The sequence below is a fragment of the Pongo pygmaeus genome, chromosome 19 (genome assembly GCF_028885625.2).
Source record: "Pongo pygmaeus isolate AG05252 chromosome 19, NHGRI_mPonPyg2-v2.0_pri, whole genome shotgun sequence".
NCBI lineage: Eukaryota > Metazoa > Chordata > Mammalia > Primates > Hominidae > Pongo > Pongo pygmaeus.
The window spans coordinates 95182909-95200004 of NC_072392.2; the positions used below are offsets into that span (position 1 = coordinate 95182909).

A 17096-nucleotide genomic window follows, 5' to 3' on the forward strand; every position below is an offset into this window, starting at 1 on the left:
TTATTACGTGTGCTCCAGTCCCATTGACGATCCCACATGATTTTATTAGGGAAAAAAGTGACAGGCAGTGTTATTGCTTTTATTATTAATGCGAGTTCTCTATGCACTCGGCTCTCTCCTCCCACCCCAGGCCCCTTCCCTGGGGGAAGAGTGCCAACCTCAGCACTCTGAAGACAATTCTGGGTCCCCAGGAAGGACGCTGGGGTGAGGAGCTCCTTGCAGGGCCTCTGAGTCTTGGCGTTTTTTTCAGGTGCCCCTTCCAGGGCGTAGGGTGGGCAGAGGGGGTGGCTCTGGGGCTGTGGCCCATTGAGAGTGGCCTCGGAGTTCGTCTGGCCCTGTGGTTGGCTGATCTATAGGGACAAGGCCCCTCTGGGTTTTGAACTTGGGCCTCCACCCCTGGAGGCAGCAGAGGGAGAAGGGCCCTGTGGAGCAGAGCCTCTGCCCAGCTGCAGGGTCCACCCCTGCTGCGACCAGCCTTGCAGAGGAGGCTCAGAAGCGCTGCCCTCCCAAAGACAGCCCACGGGCAGTGCCTGGGACCCTGCCTGTTGCATCCTGGCCCTATAGACCGGGCACATCCAGGGGTGTCAGGCTCCTGAGCAGAGGGGCTATGACTGCCTACCCAGGCAGGTGCAAATTGTATAGAGGACCCAGGGGACACCAGAGAGGGACCCCCTCTCCAAGCAGTGCCTCCCTTCTGGGTGGCAGTAATGGCTACAGTTCCTGAGTGCTAACCAAGGACCATGGGCCAGGAGCTTCCCTACAACCCTGAGACAATTGGGCTGTTGTTTTTCCCACTGGACAGATGAGGCAGCACAGAGAGGTGAAGGCACTTGCCTGTGGTCACACAGCAGGGCAGTGTCCTAGTCCAAGTGCTAACACACACTGTGCTACTCTGACCCCACCACTGGCTGGTGACAGTGCTTGTGGCTGGGGCAACTTCAGCCCAGGGACACTCAGGGAGGTTGCTGACCCTGGTTCCCTGTCCCTTGTGGGGGCAGGTGCCGAATCAGGGTCATCGACACCTTCGGGACGGAACCTGCGTACAACCACGAGGAGTACGCCACGCTGCACGGCTACCGGACCAACTGGGGCTACTGGAACCTCAACCCCAAGCAGTTCATGACCATGTTTCGTGAGTGCCCCACAGGGCGGGGGTGGGGTCAGGGGGTCCTCCTCATGGTTCTCAGAGGTGACATGAGAGGCGGTCAGGGTCTTGCTCCTCCCTCTCTTTCCTTCTCCAGCCAGTGGGGTTGATGGGACCCAGTAAGCATCGCCTTCTCCTGCTCCGTAAGTGTGTGAACCAGGAAGGAAGCCTCTGGTGCTATTTGGGGAGCAGGAAGCATGGAGGGGGTGTCCAGGGCTGGGTGACCTCCCCGACTCCAGCAGACGTAGGCTTCACCCTCCAGGAGGGAAGTTGGGCACACAGTTCCAGGACACAGGGGACTCCGTGGCCTTCCAGAAAGAGAGGCTTTCCAGTGTAGGCTGGAGAACTTCCCTGGGTGGAAAGGAGCAGGCAGGCAGAGGGAACAGATGCAGTAAAGAGGGATATGGGAAGAACTGGAAGGTTCTGGAAATGCAGGAGTGGGCTTGGCTCCCAGGGCTCCAGGCAAGGAACGTGAGTGGAGCTGGGCTTCAGCTATTGGTTTGTTTGTTTTTTGAGACAGGATCTCGCTCTATTGCTCAGGTTGGAGTGCAGTGGTGTGATCTCTGCTCACTGCAGCCTTGACCTCCTGGGCTCAAGTGATCCTCCTGCCTCAGCCTCCCAAGTAGCTGGCTTTACAGGCATCCGCCCCCATGCCCAGCTAATTTTTATATTTTTTGTAGAGAAAGGGTTTCACCAGGTTGCCCAGGCTGGTCTTGAATTCCTGGGCTCAAGCGATCCGCCCACGTAGGCCTCCCAAAGTGCTGGGATTACAAGTTCAAGCCACCGTGCCCGGGTTTCAGCTGTTTTTAATGGTACTCTAAAATGCATACACACACTGACCTATCCTGTTAAACGCAGCTCACTGAAAACAATTTCACCTTTTCTTGACAACTCAGGGTCAGTTCTCTGCCTCCCAGGCCCACGGGCCTGCTCTTCTGGACAGCAGAGGTGTGCGGAGCTGTGTCCCCTCCTTGTGTCTGGTTCACGCTGCGCTCTTCCACCTTGTTGGGAGGCTCTCAGCTGTCACTTTTAATTGTTGTCAGTACATCTGCCTCCAGCAGCATCTTGCGTGTGGCTCTTTGAAGGCTCCGGGCCAGAAAGCTAGATAAGCAGCCTTGTTAGAATTGCGTCTATTAAATTAAGAGCAACGTGGACTCTGAGCGGAGTCCTGACGGACTTGCTTGTGAGTAAAGTATATGATTTGTATTTAGCCTGTCAAATTCGTGACATCTCTTGTGGGTGCTTGGACTATTCTTTTTTTTCTGATTCTCTAGACTCTAGGCTATATTAGGGGCAGATGTGATTTTTGAATAAATAAGTAATGGCATCATTGAATCCCAGAGGTTGGGAAAGTGGGAAGGTTCCTGGGGCTCATGCAGTCCAGATGAGAAAACTGAGGCCCGGAGAGGTAGAGCATGCAGCCTGAGGTCACACAGCTCAGTCGGGAACAGACTCCTTCTGCAGGGCCCATTTCAAGGTTGCATGAGACTTCTCACTGTCCTCTCAGCAGAAGAGTGCTTGGGGTAGAGCAAGCACAGGGAGCAGATTTCTGGAGGGAAAGGAAATGGGGAGTGGAAATAGAGGCAGGGAGGAAATGGTGGTGCTCCGGGCTGTGGAAGAGGAAAAGCTACGGAGTTGAGAGGCTTGGGTATTTAGATCACTTAGAAGGGAAGCAGTCAGGCCAGGCATGGTGGCTCACACCTGTAATCCCAGCACTTTGGGAGGCTGAGGCAGGCGGATCGTGAGGTCAGAAGTTTGAGACCAGCCTGGCCAACATGGTGAAACCCCGTCTCTACTAAAAATACAAAAATTAGCCGGGTGTGGTCGTGGGTGCCTGTAATCCCAGCTACTCAGGAGGCTGAGGCAGGAGAATCACTTGAACCCGGGAGGTGGAGGTTGCAGTGAGCTGAGATCGTGCCACTGCACTCCAGCCTGGGCAACAGAGCAAGATTCTGTCTCGGGGGAAAAATAAAATAGAGAAAAAAGAAAAAAAGGAAGGGAAGCAGTCAGAGTGGAGGCTGGTAAGAGGAGCATGGAGGATCAGGGCACCGAGGAGTGGGGTCTTTTAGCCAAGGTTCCTGAATTCACATCGGAGGACCACTGAAGGTTCTTCAGCTAGAGAATGTCATGAATAAATTTTTTTTTTTTTTTTTGAGACTCTGTCACTCAGGCTGGAGTGCAGTGGTGCGATCTCGGCTCCCTGCAACCTCCACCTCCTGGGTTCAAGCGATTCTTGTGCATTAGCTTTTGGAGTAGCTGGGACCACAGGCACACATCACCTAGCCTGGCTAATTTTTGTGTTTTTAGTAGAGAGAGGGTTTTACCTTGTTGCCCAGGCTGATCTCGAACTCCTGAGCTCAGGTGATCCACCTGCCTCTGTCTCCCAAATTGCTGGGATTACAGGCGTGAGCCACCGCGCCCAGCCAGGGAAACATTTTTATTGAGGTGTATTATCCTGTTGGACTGCAGGTGGCCAAAGACGATGGAGCAGGGAGGAGGGGGAAGCAGAGATAGGTTAAGAGGCTTCTGCAATATCCTGCCCTGAGAAAATGAGGACTTGTCCCAGGGTGGAGCCCACTGGATGTGGATTTCCAGACCTGGCAAACTCCTACTCATCCTTCAAAACCTCGTCAAATGTCTCCTCTTTTTACCATCACTTTCACTGATCCCCTCATTTCCTACTCCTGGCAGAATATATTACCTCTTTACCTCTATTTTAATAATTCTTAAACTTAACTCTGTTAAAGCATATATTGAAGTATGCTAGACTTATTTGCTTATACATTTCTTTTCCCTGATAGATCATGAGCCACTCAAAAAGGGGCCACTAATTGGTTTATCTTAATCTCTCTGGAGCCAACGTAGGTCCTCAGAGAACATTAATTGATTGGATAAATCGAAGAAAGTGGGAACAAAAGGGAAGAGGGAGGCTGGCCAGTTTTAATGGCACAGAGTCCAGGAAGGAAGTCATGAGCAGGCCTGTTCCCATCTAGCTGGCTGATTTCCCCAGGGAGCTAACTGGGGGGCTGCTGCCTCTCCTGGCCTTACCCTTTCTCTGCCCCCAGGAGCTCTTGGCTTAATGGTCCCTGTTATTTTAATTTGTTGCAATATTTCCCTGTCCCCCTCCGACTGGCTTAGCTAATTGTATTCTAAATCTGCCTCTTCTGGTGGAGTTGGTGGAATGAAGGCAGTTTAGTGAAGGATTCTTCAGCTTCAGAGAGTGGTGGAAACAGGAGAGAGGGCTGGGTGGCAGCCTGGGAGAAGCCAGAGGGGAGGGGAAGATTGTGCTGGACAGGTAAACAGGGTCGGACAGGGGCTGCTTTGCCTGGTGTGGACAGAGCCTCCTGAGACGGGAGAGCTGTCCTGACACTGACCACCCACAGAAAGAACTCCAGGCCTCCAGGGCTCCTCGTGACCCTCCCGAAGCTCTAGAGGAGAGATCATTTGGTTCTGTAGTTGGATTTTCAGGCCCAAGAATCTGTGAGCTTTGGGGGCACTTACACAGGAAACCATCATCTCTTCTAAGCTGTACCAGATGTTGATTATTACGTCTTGTGGGCCTTGAGGGGTGGGTGGAAATACTACAGTAGATCTACACATTTGATGAAAGCATGCATCCCAATTGGAGAAACGTTAAAATGTGGGGGGCGTGCATTCGAAATGAAGAAATAGGGTATTTAGAATCAAGGCTGTTGTGGGAAATCAAGGCTGGGCAGCTGCTCCCAGCCCCCTTACTCACCATAGCCCCTTCCATGCAGGAAGGTAGATTAAATATCATTGGATTCAATAAATGGTTTATTCGGGATCCTAGTGTGCAGAAGGCAGGGCTCGTGTGCCTTGCAGATTCGCAGCTCTCATGTTCCTCTTAACCCCTCCGTGGCGGATAGAGCTTTAGCAGTCACTGCACTCCACACACGGCCATGGAACTGGAGCATGAGATCAAACACGTTCCCTGGCCTTGGTGTGTGGGAGGGTGTGTGTCCTTATGGACAAATAAGTCAAACGGCAGGGAAATCCTGGGGCAATCCCTGCTGTAACAGAGACCTAACCGCCGCAGATAGGGCCACAAAGGGAGGCACAGTCCACCCCAGAGAAGGCTTCCAGGTGGAGGTGTCGTGTGACAGGGGCCCTGAAGGTTGAGTAGAATTTCCTCATCCGAGACAAGGGAGGAGGGCAGTGCAGGCCAAGGGGACAGCAGCAGGGGCAACGCTTGGAGGTGGGAATGGAAGGCTTCTCCCCTGTCTCATCCATCTTTGTCCAGCATTCATTCAGCCAGCGCAGGCTCTGTTTCAGGTGCTGGTGGCACAGAAGTGAACAAAACAGAACCATTGTCCACAAGGGGCTTTTATTTTAACAATTACTATTATTGTTTTTGGAGATGGAGTCTTGCTCTGTTGCCCAGGCTGGAGTGTAGTGGCGTGATCTCGGCTCACTGAAACTTCCACCTCCCAGGTTCAAGTGATTCTCGTGCCTCAGTCTCCTGAGTAGCTGGGATAACAGGTGTGCGCCACCACACCCGGCTGATGTTTGTATTTTTAGTAGAGATGGCGTTTTGCCATGTTGGCCAGGCTGGTCTTGAACTCCTGACTTCAGGTGATCCACCTGCCTCGGCCTACCAAAGTGCTGGGATTACAGGCATGAGCCACCACGCCTGGCCTATTCTGACAATTATACATGAACAAATAAATATATAGTCTAATGTCTGGTCGGTAAGTGCTGTGATGAAAAATAAAGCTGTTAAGGGGACAATGAGTGACTGGGGTCAGGAGAGACCTCTCACTTGCCCATGAGCACAGTTCTCTATGGAGAGGGGTTGTGTCCAGCAGGGCTCTGGGTGGGCTGGATGGTCAAAGGTGCGGTGGGAGGGAAATGGAGGCAGAGCCTGGTGATTGTCGGGTGGACTTTGGCATATGGGGTTTTGTGCGGAGGAGGAACCTGATATGGCCTAGATTCAAAAGTGTCATTTCAGAGAAAAGACTCTACCAAGAGAAATACAGGAATGAGGAGGCAGCTGTCAGGGTGGTCCCAGTGAGAGCTGATATGGCCTAGGCCAGGGTGCAGTCACGGAGAAGGTGGAGAAAGTTCCACCTGGGGTGACAGACGCTGCCTATGGGCGCAGGTGGAGGGTGAAGAGATGGGTCAGAAGCTTGGGGCTCCAGGGACTGTGAGGAGGGCAGAGTCCCTGCTGGTCACCTAGGGGCCTCAGCCTCAAATAGGGGGACTTGATGACCTCTTAGGCTGCTGCTGCTACTGCTGCTGGTGCTTCTTCCTTCTTTCTTCTTCCTCCTCCTGCTCTTTCTCCTCCTCCTCCTTTTCTCCTCCTCCTCCCCCCCCCCCTTCGTCTTTGTCTTTTTGTCTTCATCTTCTTTGTCTTCTCCTTCTTTCTTCTTCTTACACAGGGTCTCGCTCTGTTGCCCGGGCTGGAGTGCAGTAGTGCAATCATAGCTCACTGCAGCCTTGAACTAGTGGGCTCAAGCAATTCTCCCACCTCAGACTCTCGAGTGTCTGGGACTGTAGGCGCGTGCCACCATGCCTGGCTGATTTTTTTTATTTTTACATAGAGACAGGGTCTCACTATGTTGCCCAGGGTGGTCTCAAACTCCTGGGCTCAAGGGATCCTCCCGCCTCGGCCTCCCAAAGTGCTGGGATTACAGGCATGAGCCACCATGCCCGGCCTAAGTTTCCTTCTGCTCTGGTCTTTGTAGCAGTCTCTGGTAAAGGGGTTCACAGGCCAGGGCACTGATTACACTCTCCCCACCGCACTCCTATGCCCCGCCCGCTTTCCCATCCCTGCCGAAAGAGGACCTCTTGGGCGGGGCAGTCCAGGGAGGTCTGGGGCTGCCATTGGTTGTTTGGTTACCCCATTCCTTCTGCGTGCTCGGGCTGCAGCTCACACCCCCGACAACTCCTTCATGGGCTTCGTGTCCGAGGAGCTCAACGAGACGGAGAAGCGGCTCATCAAAGGCGGCAAGGCCAGCAACATGGCCGTGGTGTACGGCAAGGAGGCGAGCATCTGGAAGGTGAGCGCGGCCCCTGCGCGCGGGAAGCACCAGCCTGCCTGGCACAGGCCCCCGCCTGGGTCCCACATCTCCTCCTTCCAGGATGCGGTGCCCACCTCCCGCCCCAGCCCTGCATGCTGGAAATGTCTCCCATGAACCAGTTCAGGACAAAAAGTTCGTAACTGCTATTTAAAGACACCCAGTCTGGAAGCTGACAGCTTGTCCCCCGGACTCTCTTAATAAATGATTCCTTAATTGAGGACTGTGACTAAATCTTCCACCCTCCCAAGAAACAGATCAATAGACAATGTAAGCCCAACAAGGGCGTCTTCGGTGGATGGGGGGTGGTCAGGCTAGACTTGGGGGTTCTGTGGGATGAGAGGCAGAGAGAAGCAGGAGAGGCTTAGAGATTAGAACCCCATCTTCAGGCTTGGGGGTCCCCAGAGAGGAGCTGCCTGCATGGGGTGTTGTCTGCGAATCATCACTAACCTGCTGTCTCTCTCTCTGTTCCCTGTGCTCCCCCTGGCCACGAGGCAGCTCCAGGTATGGAAACCGCTTGCCGCCTGCTCCCTCTACCCTCTGCTCCCTTCCCCTCTCCAGCAGCCGCTCCAGGAGTCTCTCCTCGTGATGTTCCCCTGACTCAGGCTCTCTAGGGCTTGTGGCTCCTGTGGATGGACCAAGGTGGGGAAGAGGGTGATGGGGACAACAGGGTCCTAGGAGCCGTCTTTCCTGGCTCCTCTGTCACAGGGAGGCAAGTCCCCAGAGGTCAAGGTCCTGCTTGGAACGGCCACAGGGCAGCCCCTGGGCGTGAGAGGGACCAGCGTTGGATGGGTTATTACATCAGGCAGGTGGCATGAGGTCAAGGTTAATAATGAAGATACTGATCAGGGGAAGCCCCTGCACCCTACATCAGGCCTGTTACGTGATCATTGGATTTAATCACTCTCCCAGCTGTATTGGTTAGGATTAGATCCAGCTGTCGCAGGGAAACCCCAAAATAATTGTGATTTAAACAAGATGGAAGTATATTTTCTTTCCTGCTTGCAAATTTCAGAGGTGGGGAGGGCTGGTGTGGCGTTCCCCAGGGTCTTCTTACCTTGACCCATCGTGTTTAGTTTCCACCCTGGCTTTGCCTCATGGTTCAAGATGGCTACAGGCATTCGAGTCATTATATCTGCATCCCAGCCAACAAGGAGAAGGAAGGAGCAGAGCGGGACATCATGTTTCCCACACTGCTCATCAGCTCCATTTTGGCCACAGGGCCATGCCCACTTCCAGGGGATGCTGGGTGGCGTTATTTCCAGGCAGCTCAGCTGAATGTGCCCAGCCCAGTTCTGGATTCTATGACTGAGGAAGGAGGAGAGAAAGAGGACTCAGGGGGATCTCCCCGTCTGGGTTGCGTCCACCCAAGAGGCTACTGTTCACTGAGAGCTTGCTCTGTGCCAGGCATGGTGCTAAGGGCTCACATGCATCTCTTATTTAACCTTCACACCATGAGGTAGGTGCTGCCCACTCTACCATTGAGGACACCAGGGCACAGTGGGTTAGAAGGTGACCCATAGCTGGTAAGTGCCGAGCTGATGTTCCAGCCTACATCAAGCTAAGTCCAGAGCCAGGGGTACTTGGCCCTGACTCCACAGCCTGTTCAGCATTATGAAGCCTTGGAGAATGGCAGAGAGAAAGCTTGGAAGCAGGAATCAAGGTCCAGGACCTCTGCTGAGATGTCAGAGGTCACTGTGGGGTGTGGAGAGGGGCGCTGGGAGGTGAGACTCCCCAAGCTGATTGCCACAGCTGCAGGGAAGCCCGGGAAGCCGTGGGCACTGGGCGCTGGAGAAAAGGGCAGAGTCGGAGGGTCGTGGAACACACAGGATCTACTTTTATCAGAAAATGCTATTAAGAAACTGGCCCAAGAGAATGAGAGGTTATGAAGTCTGGAAAGAGAAAGGTTTTATCTCTAGTGCTGGAACTTCTGTGATAGCCTGAGGCAATCCTGTTCAGCTAGAGACCTCAGAGAAGCTGCTTCCAAAAAAAGACATCTTTGCTCTGGTATTTGTAACCAAAGGAAGTCAGAGGTGACTGGATGGAGAGAAAAATGAAAGCAGCATCCTGGGAGAGATGCCGTCCAGAGTTCAGGGGACCAGGTGGCCGAGAAGCAGAGGAGGAAGGAGGGGAGATGGAAGGTCAGGTCATTTATCATCCTTCCAGGGAGCAGGAGCTGGGGAGCCAGGGTAAGGCGTTGGGTGATTTTTGTGCTAAACGGGTCTGTCTTATTCTGCATTCCCCAGAAAGTGGAGCCTGAGGCTAAGGCTTAGGTGCTATTTTAGTAGAGTGTAGTCCCAGGAAGCGAGGGGTGAGGGACCCAGGGAATGAAGCAGGAAGGAGGCAAAGGCAGCTGGTTCAGGCCCGGGGCAAACCCACCCTCATCCCTGGAGGAAACATTCCAGGCCCTCAGAGAGTCATCTGGGTGAGCTTGGGTGGAACTTTTCAATCCGTAGGTGGCAACCCATGGATAAATTGTGAAACCAACTCGGGGAGTCTTGACTAGCCTTTTTGGTTCGTGTACAATTTTTTGTAGAAACATATGCTTTCATTTCTCCTGGGTAAATGCCTAAGAATATAATGGCTGGTTAATACTGTAGAAGTGTGTTTAACTTTTTTTAAAAAGGTGGTCATGCCATTTTATAGTCCTACCAGCAATGTGGGAGGCTTTCAATTCTTTAACAAATTCATCAATGCTTGGGACGGTTAGTCTTGTAAATTTCAGACATTCTAACGAGCATGGAATGGTGTCTTCTTGTGGTTTAAACTGACATTTTCCTAATGACTAATGATGAAGATATTTTTGTGTGTTTATTCGTCTTCAGTATATCTTTTTTTTTTTTTTTGGTGATGTGTCTTTTTAAAAACTTTTACCCATTGAAAATATTAGTTGTTTTTATTAGGTTGTTTATTTTCTTACTATGGAGTTGTTAGAGTTTTTTATATATCCTGGATCCAAGTCTCATATCAAATATATGCTTTATAAATATTTTCTTCCAGTCTGTGGCTTGTCTCTCTCTCTCTTTTTAAACATACATATATATGTAGATAGGGACAGACAGAGAGACAGGGTCTCATTATGTTGCCCATTCTGGTCGCAAACTCCTGGGCTCAAGCGATCCTCCTGTCTCAGCCTCTCAAAGTGCTGGGTTACAGGCACGAGCCACTGCGCCTGGCCTTGTCTTTCTCTTAACAGTGTCTTTCAGCTGGGAACGGTGGCTCACGCCTGTAATCTCAGCACTTTGGGAGGCCATGGCGGGGTGGATCCCGAGGTCAGGAGATTGAGACCAGCCTGACTAACAAGGTGAAACCCCGTCTCTACTAAAAATACAAAAAATTAGCCACATGTGGTGGCGTGTGCCTGTAATCCCAGCTACTCAGGAGGCTGAGGCAGGAGAATTGCATGAACCTGGGAGGCCAAGGTTGCAGTGAGCTGAGATCATACCACTGCACTCCAGCCTGGGCGACAGAGCGAGTCTCCGTCTCAAAAACAAACAAACAAAAAACAATGTCTTTCAAAGAGCAAAAGTTCTTAATTTTAGAGAAGTCCAGTGTTTTCTTTTATGGATTGTGCTTTTGGTGTTTCGTATTTAAGAAATCTTTGTCTAACACAAGGTTACAAAGATTTTTTTCTTACTTTTTTTGTATAAGTTTTATAGTTTTAGGTTTTGCATTTAAGTCTGTGATCCATTTTGCACTAACTTTTACATATAATAAGTATAAAGTTCTTCCACTTTTTTGCATATAGATATCATGTTTCATGACCATTTATTGATAAAACCATCCTTCCTCCACTGACATATTTTGCACCTTTGTCGAAAATCAATTAGCCATACTGTGTGTGGGTCTATTTCTGGAGTCTGTATTCTGTTCCATTGATCTATTTGTCTATCTTGATGCCAATACCACACTATCTGGATTACTGTAGCTTTATAATAAGTCTTGACATCGGTAATATAAGCCTGCTAACTGTGTTCTTTTTCAAAGTTGTTTTGTCTATTCTAGGTCCTTTGCATTTCCAAATGAGTTTTAGAATCAGCTTGTCAATTTCTACAAAAAAAGTACTGGGGGTTTGATTGGGATTTCAATGGTTTTTTTTTTGAGTTCTGGAAAATGAATATGAAAAATTGTGGAGATAATTTAAGATCAAAGATGACTCTATTTTATTCCAGAGAGAATTTACTTTTACTCTTGGCTTGTAGCTGGGGGCCCTAGCAATCTCAGATCACCTTAATCAATATAGTGATAGAGACAAAATTGATTCAACCCCTGCAAGGACTGGTCTAGCTCTGTTTCATCCTTTTTTCTAGGGGAGAATTCCCTTGAGTTCTAATTCCAAATATGGAGCTTCCATCAGAGATCCCCCTCCTTTGACGAAAGAAGGGATGGACAGATAAGATGGATGGATGAGAGGATGGATGGGTAGATGGATGAGTGGATGGGTGGATGGGTGAGTGGAGGGATGTGTGAGAGGGATGGATGGATGAATGGGTGGGTGGATGAGTGGATGGGTGGATGTTTGAGAGGGATGGATGGGTGAATGGATGGATGGGTGAGTGGACGCATAGAGTGATGGGCGGATGGACAAATGGATGGATGGATGGATGGATGGGTGAGTGGACGCATAGAGTGATGGGCGGATGGACAAATGGATGGATGGATGGATGGATGGATGGATGGTGGGTGGGTGGATGGATGGATGGTGGGTAGATGAATGGATAGGATGGATGGGATGGGTGAGAGAGAGAGATGGATGAATGGACTACAGAGAGCTCCACAGCTCCTCAAAGGAGCTTAGAGGTCATTAGGGGTTCGGCGGAGGCCAAGTGGCACCACATGAATCCATTTAAATGTTGGTCCCCCATAGGGTTCCTTTGGAAAGAAAACAGTTTCATGGCTAAAAGTAATCCTGAAGCCTCTGCTCTAATCCATTCTCTGCCACTCATAGGTTTTGAGGGCCAGAGAGGGGAGGGGCCTTTCCCAGTGTCCCACAGCCAGTTAATGGCCAACCTGAGACTGGGTCCACATCTTCTGACTTCCAGACCAAAGGGATCTCCTCCACGGACTTTGCCTTCTATGGTTTGCATGAGGTTCCCATCTCCTCCTCTTCTTTTTCCAGGGGAAGGAGAAGTTCCTGGGCATCCTGAACAAATACATGGAGATCCATGGCACCGTGTACTACGAGAGCCAGCGGCCCCCCGAGGTGCCAGCCTTTGTGAAGAACCACGGCCTCTTACCGCAGCCTGAGTTTCAGCAGCTGCTGCGCAAGGCCAAAGTGAGCTCCCATCCCCCACACCATTCTCACACGTGCCGGCTGCAGACACTGAGGTCACCACCCATGCCTGCCAGGCCTGCCACCATCACTCAGGCCCCTTCCACATGTGAACATACCCCAGCATGCTCTGCTGCCCTGAGCTCCACATCTGGCCAGAGCCCAGGGACAGAGATGTGGGTGCCCACCAGGCAGGAGAGGGCCTATAGAGAAAGGGACCTGGGCAGGGCCAGCAGAGCAGCAGAGCTGTGGCTCAGTGATGGGGAAGTAGAGTTGGGCTGCCCATCTGCCCCCATGCAGTACCAGTCCAGCCAAATGGACTCCTGGGTCAGGCCTAGCTTTTGGAGACACTGAGCTGGAGTGGTTGTGTGGGTGGGGAGAGAGGGGTCCTGGCTAGAGTGCCATTGAGCCACTAGTCCTGAGTGACTGCTTCAGGGGTCCCTGAGTTGTACTGCTGGAGCAGCAGTTGACACAGTGGGCAAAACCCTGACTGGACCTTGGAGTATCAGCTGAGGCTGGAGAGTCTCCAGCCAGCTTCTAGGCACTTGCCCACCCTCTTTTTTATGAGACAGCGTCTTGCTCTGTCGCCCACGCTGGAGTGCAGTGGTGCAATCAGGGCTCACTGCAACCTTATACTCCTAGGCTTACACAGTCCCCTCACCTCCTCCTCCCGAGTAGCTGGGACAGTTGGCATACACCACCACAGCTGGCTAATTTTTAAATTTTTTGTAGAGATGATGTCTTCCTACGTTGCCCAGGCTGGTGTCAAACTCTTGGGCTCAAGCGACCCTACCACCTTGGCCTCTCAAAGTGTTGGGATTATAGACGTGAGCCACTGCACCTGGCCCCACGCCCTCTCTTCATCTCACCATAGCTTCTTTCCCAAGGCATTTTGGGGGGGGGTGTGTGTGTGTGTGTGTCTGTGTGTGTCTGTGTGTCTGTGTGTGTGTGTGTGTGTGTCTGTGTGTGTGTGTGTGTTGGGGGCAGTGGAGATGCTCATGTGCAGTGAATAACCTAAACAACCTCACAGAACAGCCCTGGATTCAGAACCATTTATTAAGTACCTTCCAGGCCAGCCCTGTGTACTCCTAGCACAAGTTACTTAAAAAATAATAATTTTGGCCAGGTGCGGTGGCTCACGCCTGTAATCCCAACACTTTGGGAGGCTGAGGTGGGCGGATCACAAGGTTAGGATATCGAGACCATCCTGGCCAACATGGTGAAACCCTGTCTCTACTAAAATACAAACAAACAAAAAATTAGCCGGAGGTGGTGGCGGGCACCTGTAGTCCCGGCTACTCAGGAGGGTGAGGCAGGGGAATTGCTTGAACCCGGGAGGCAGAGGTTGCAGTGAGCCGAGATCATGCCACCGCACTCCAGCCTGGTGGTGACAGAGCAAGACTCTGTCTCAAAAAAAAAAATTTCAACTTTGTTTTAGGTTTAAGGGGTACATATGCAGGCTTGGTACCTGGGTATATTGCATAATGCTGAGGTGTGGGATATGAAGGATCTTGTCACCCAGGTAGTGAGGATAGTACCCAGTAGTTAATTCTTCCGTCTTTACCCCCTTCCTCCTCCCCACTCCAGGAGTCCCCAGTGTCTGTTGTTGCCATCTTTATGCGCATGAGTACCCAATGTTTAGCTCCCACTTATAAGTGAGAATATGCGATATTTGGTTTCTGTTCCAGCTTTAATTCACTTAGGACATTGGCCTCCTGCTGTATCCATATTGCTAAAAAGGACATGATTTTGTTCTTTTTTCATGTCTGCATAGTATCTCATGGTGTCTATGTACCATATCTTGTTTATCCAAGCCACCATTGATGGGCATTTGCGTTGGTTCCATGTCTTTGCTGTTGTAAATCGCCTCGCACAAGTTAGGTGCTGAATAAATGTTTTTGGGATGAGTGAGTGAGGTTCCTGGAGGTCTCTTGTAGGTGCGGGCCTGCAGCGTTCTCGGCCTGAAACCCTTGTTCTTTTCTTCCTTCCTCCAGAATCATAAATCATAGCCTGATAGAGCAAGAAGAGACCATTGATAATACCTAATTAGACCCCCTTATTTCACAAATGGGGAAACTGAGGTCCAGAGAGGGGAAGTGCTTGCCCGTGGCACAAGATGTTCTGGCCTGGCTTTTCCAGCCCTGTTATAGCTCAGATAACAGGCTGAGCAAAAATAATCGCTCCAGGCCCAGCTGCCTCCTGTGAATATCCCGAAGCCTAACCTTGTCCCCGGTATCCTGGGGCTTACTGGGCTGTGGCAGCCCAGCCCTTCCTGATCACCACCCCCCTTGACTCTGCAGCTCTTCATCGGGTTTGGCTTCCCCTACGAGGGCCCTGCCCCCCTGGAGGCCATCGCCAATGGCTGCATCTTCCTGCAGTCCCGCTTCAGCCCGCCCCACAGCTCCCTCAACCACGAGTTCTTCCGAGGCAAGCCCACCTCCAGAGAGGTGAGTGGAAAGCAGAAGCATCGTGCTCCTTGATCAGGAGGGGCCGGGACAGAGACCCCTGCAGGTCCTGGAAGAGGCAGACTGAGATGTGGGGCAAAAGGAGATAGGACAAGTGGATGGGGTACCTTCCTTTGTCCCTGTCCCACTGGCAGGCACGGGGGCAGCTGCGATCTCTGTACCCTTGCCAGGTGTTCTCCCAGCATCCCTACGCAGAGAACTTCATTGGCAAGCCCCACGTGTGGACAGTCGACTACAACAACTCAGAGGAGTTTGAAGCAGCCATCAAGGCCATCATGAGAACTCAGGTGAGAGCATCCACATGCAGTTGAGACCACCACTAGTCCACACTGCTGGTCTTCACTCTGATTAGAAAACAGTGCCCCCCTCTGGGTGAGTTCAGACTTGCAGGCCTGGGTTGGCGAAGGTGTCCATCCCTCCCCTGGTCAGACACAGCCCTGAGCCAGGGCATGTGGATTGGAGAATGGAATGGGGGACCCCATTCATCTACTCAGGTGTGATGTGTGGGGAATGCCTTTGTGCAGTGAGCAACCTGCACAACCTTACATGGCAGTCCTGGATCTCAAATTGTTTATGGAGCACTTTTGAGGGCCAGGTGCTAAGTGAATGTTTTCACGATGAATGTGTGGAGGTTCTTTAAACTGCTGCAGGTGTGGGTTTGCAGCCTTTACACAGCACATTTCAAAATATAATGTGCACACAGACCATCTGTTAAATGCGGGGCAACGCTTTGAGTAGCAAGGGGGTAGAACACCCTGGGTCTCCAGCGAACGTGGGTGCTGGTGTGTGTAGGTGCACATGTGTGGGCTGGGTGAGAGTGAGGAGGGGCTTGTGCCTGATGCTCATCTCCACAGTGGACATGTTTGTGGCTTTTGATCGTGCCTTGTGCTTGGCTGGTTCCTTCATTCTGGGGAGGCTCAGACCCGGTGAATGAGAGAGCCTCCTCTCACTATGGTTCTCCTGGATCCCCTTCTTGCTATAGCTCAGATAACAGGCTGAGCAAAAATAATCGCTCCAGGCCGGGCATGATGGCTCCCGCCTGTAATCCAGCACTTTGGGAGGCCGAGGCGGGTGGATTACTTGAGGCCAGGAGTTTGAGAGCAGCCTGGCCACCATGGCAGATTTCTCAAAGTCAGGGACTGTCTGAGATTGGATTCCTCCAGGAAGTAACACGAAAACAGGGATTTTAGCAGTAGCTTATTTGGGAGGCAACCCCAGGAAGCAGGCACGGAGGTGCCAGGTGAGGCAGAGTGTGTATCAGCAGGTGGCACCTGGAGCTCATCACCACGGGGGCCTCTGCAAGATGGGGTAGGTCACATCCCAGAGCTGTCCTGCCCGAGGAGAAAGAGGCTAGGGTAGGTATCCTCCTCTTCCGTTCCACCTGCGGCTGAGGGTGGCGCCTGGGATGCCAGTTCCTGACACTTTCAGCCTGCACACGGATGGGCTCAGCAGGCCAGAGACAGCCCTGAGGTGGAGTCACAGGTGACTGAGGGTGGGGCGCTGATGGCCCTGCTGCAGGGAGAGGTTATGTGACCTTGTAATGCTGGATCCTAGCAAAGCACCAGCCTAGACAGAGTGGGGAGGGATAAAAAGCTCCCTTGCTAGCTCTCAAGCTGGTGTTGTCCCCTGTCCTGGGCTGGTGGCTTAAGTTCTGGCAAGGCCTTGTAGAGCAAAAACAAATAGAGGCCAGGTGCAGGGGCTCACACCTGTAATCCCTGCACTTTGGGAAGCTAAAGTGGCCGGATCACTTGAGGCCAGGAGTTCGAGACCAGCCTGGCCAACATGGTGAAACCCCATCTCTACTAAAAATACAAAAAGAAATTTAGACAGGCATGGTGGCACACGACTGTGATCCCAACTACTCAGGAGGCTGAGGCAGGAGAATCGCTTGAACATGGGAGGTGGAGGTTACAGTGAGCTGAGATCATGCCATGGCACTCCAGCCTGGGTGACAGAGCGAGACTCCATCTCAAAAAATTTTTAAAAAGACAAATAGGAACTTGGCCCCTTGGCCACGCCCTAGGAAGAGGGCCAGGTATTTGACTGGTACCAGCTTATAGGCTTAAATTGGGCTAGAAGTACCAGTGCCAGGAAGGAGGCCTCATGTAGGGACCTCAGTGCATAGGAAAGAAGAGTGAAGCGGGGGTTAACTGATTAATTTCACTGCTGGAAACTGA

General features: G+C 51.6%; 1 protein-coding gene across 2 annotated transcripts in view; it reads left to right on the forward strand.

Moving 5' to 3' along the window:
* Positions 1-17096, forward strand: part of MGAT5B (alpha-1,6-mannosylglycoprotein 6-beta-N-acetylglucosaminyltransferase B) — a 157120-nt gene that overhangs the window by 131928 nt on the left and 8096 nt on the right. For both annotated transcript variants that reach the window (XM_063657124.1, XM_054459585.2), the window contains 5 exons: positions 999-1132; positions 7034-7164; positions 12302-12457; positions 14755-14901; positions 15090-15206. In XM_063657124.1, the coding sequence (XP_063513194.1) occupies positions 999-1132; positions 7034-7164; positions 12302-12457; positions 14755-14901; positions 15090-15206 (685 nt within the window). The remainder of the gene's footprint in view (positions 1-998; positions 1133-7033; positions 7165-12301; positions 12458-14754; positions 14902-15089; positions 15207-17096) is intronic.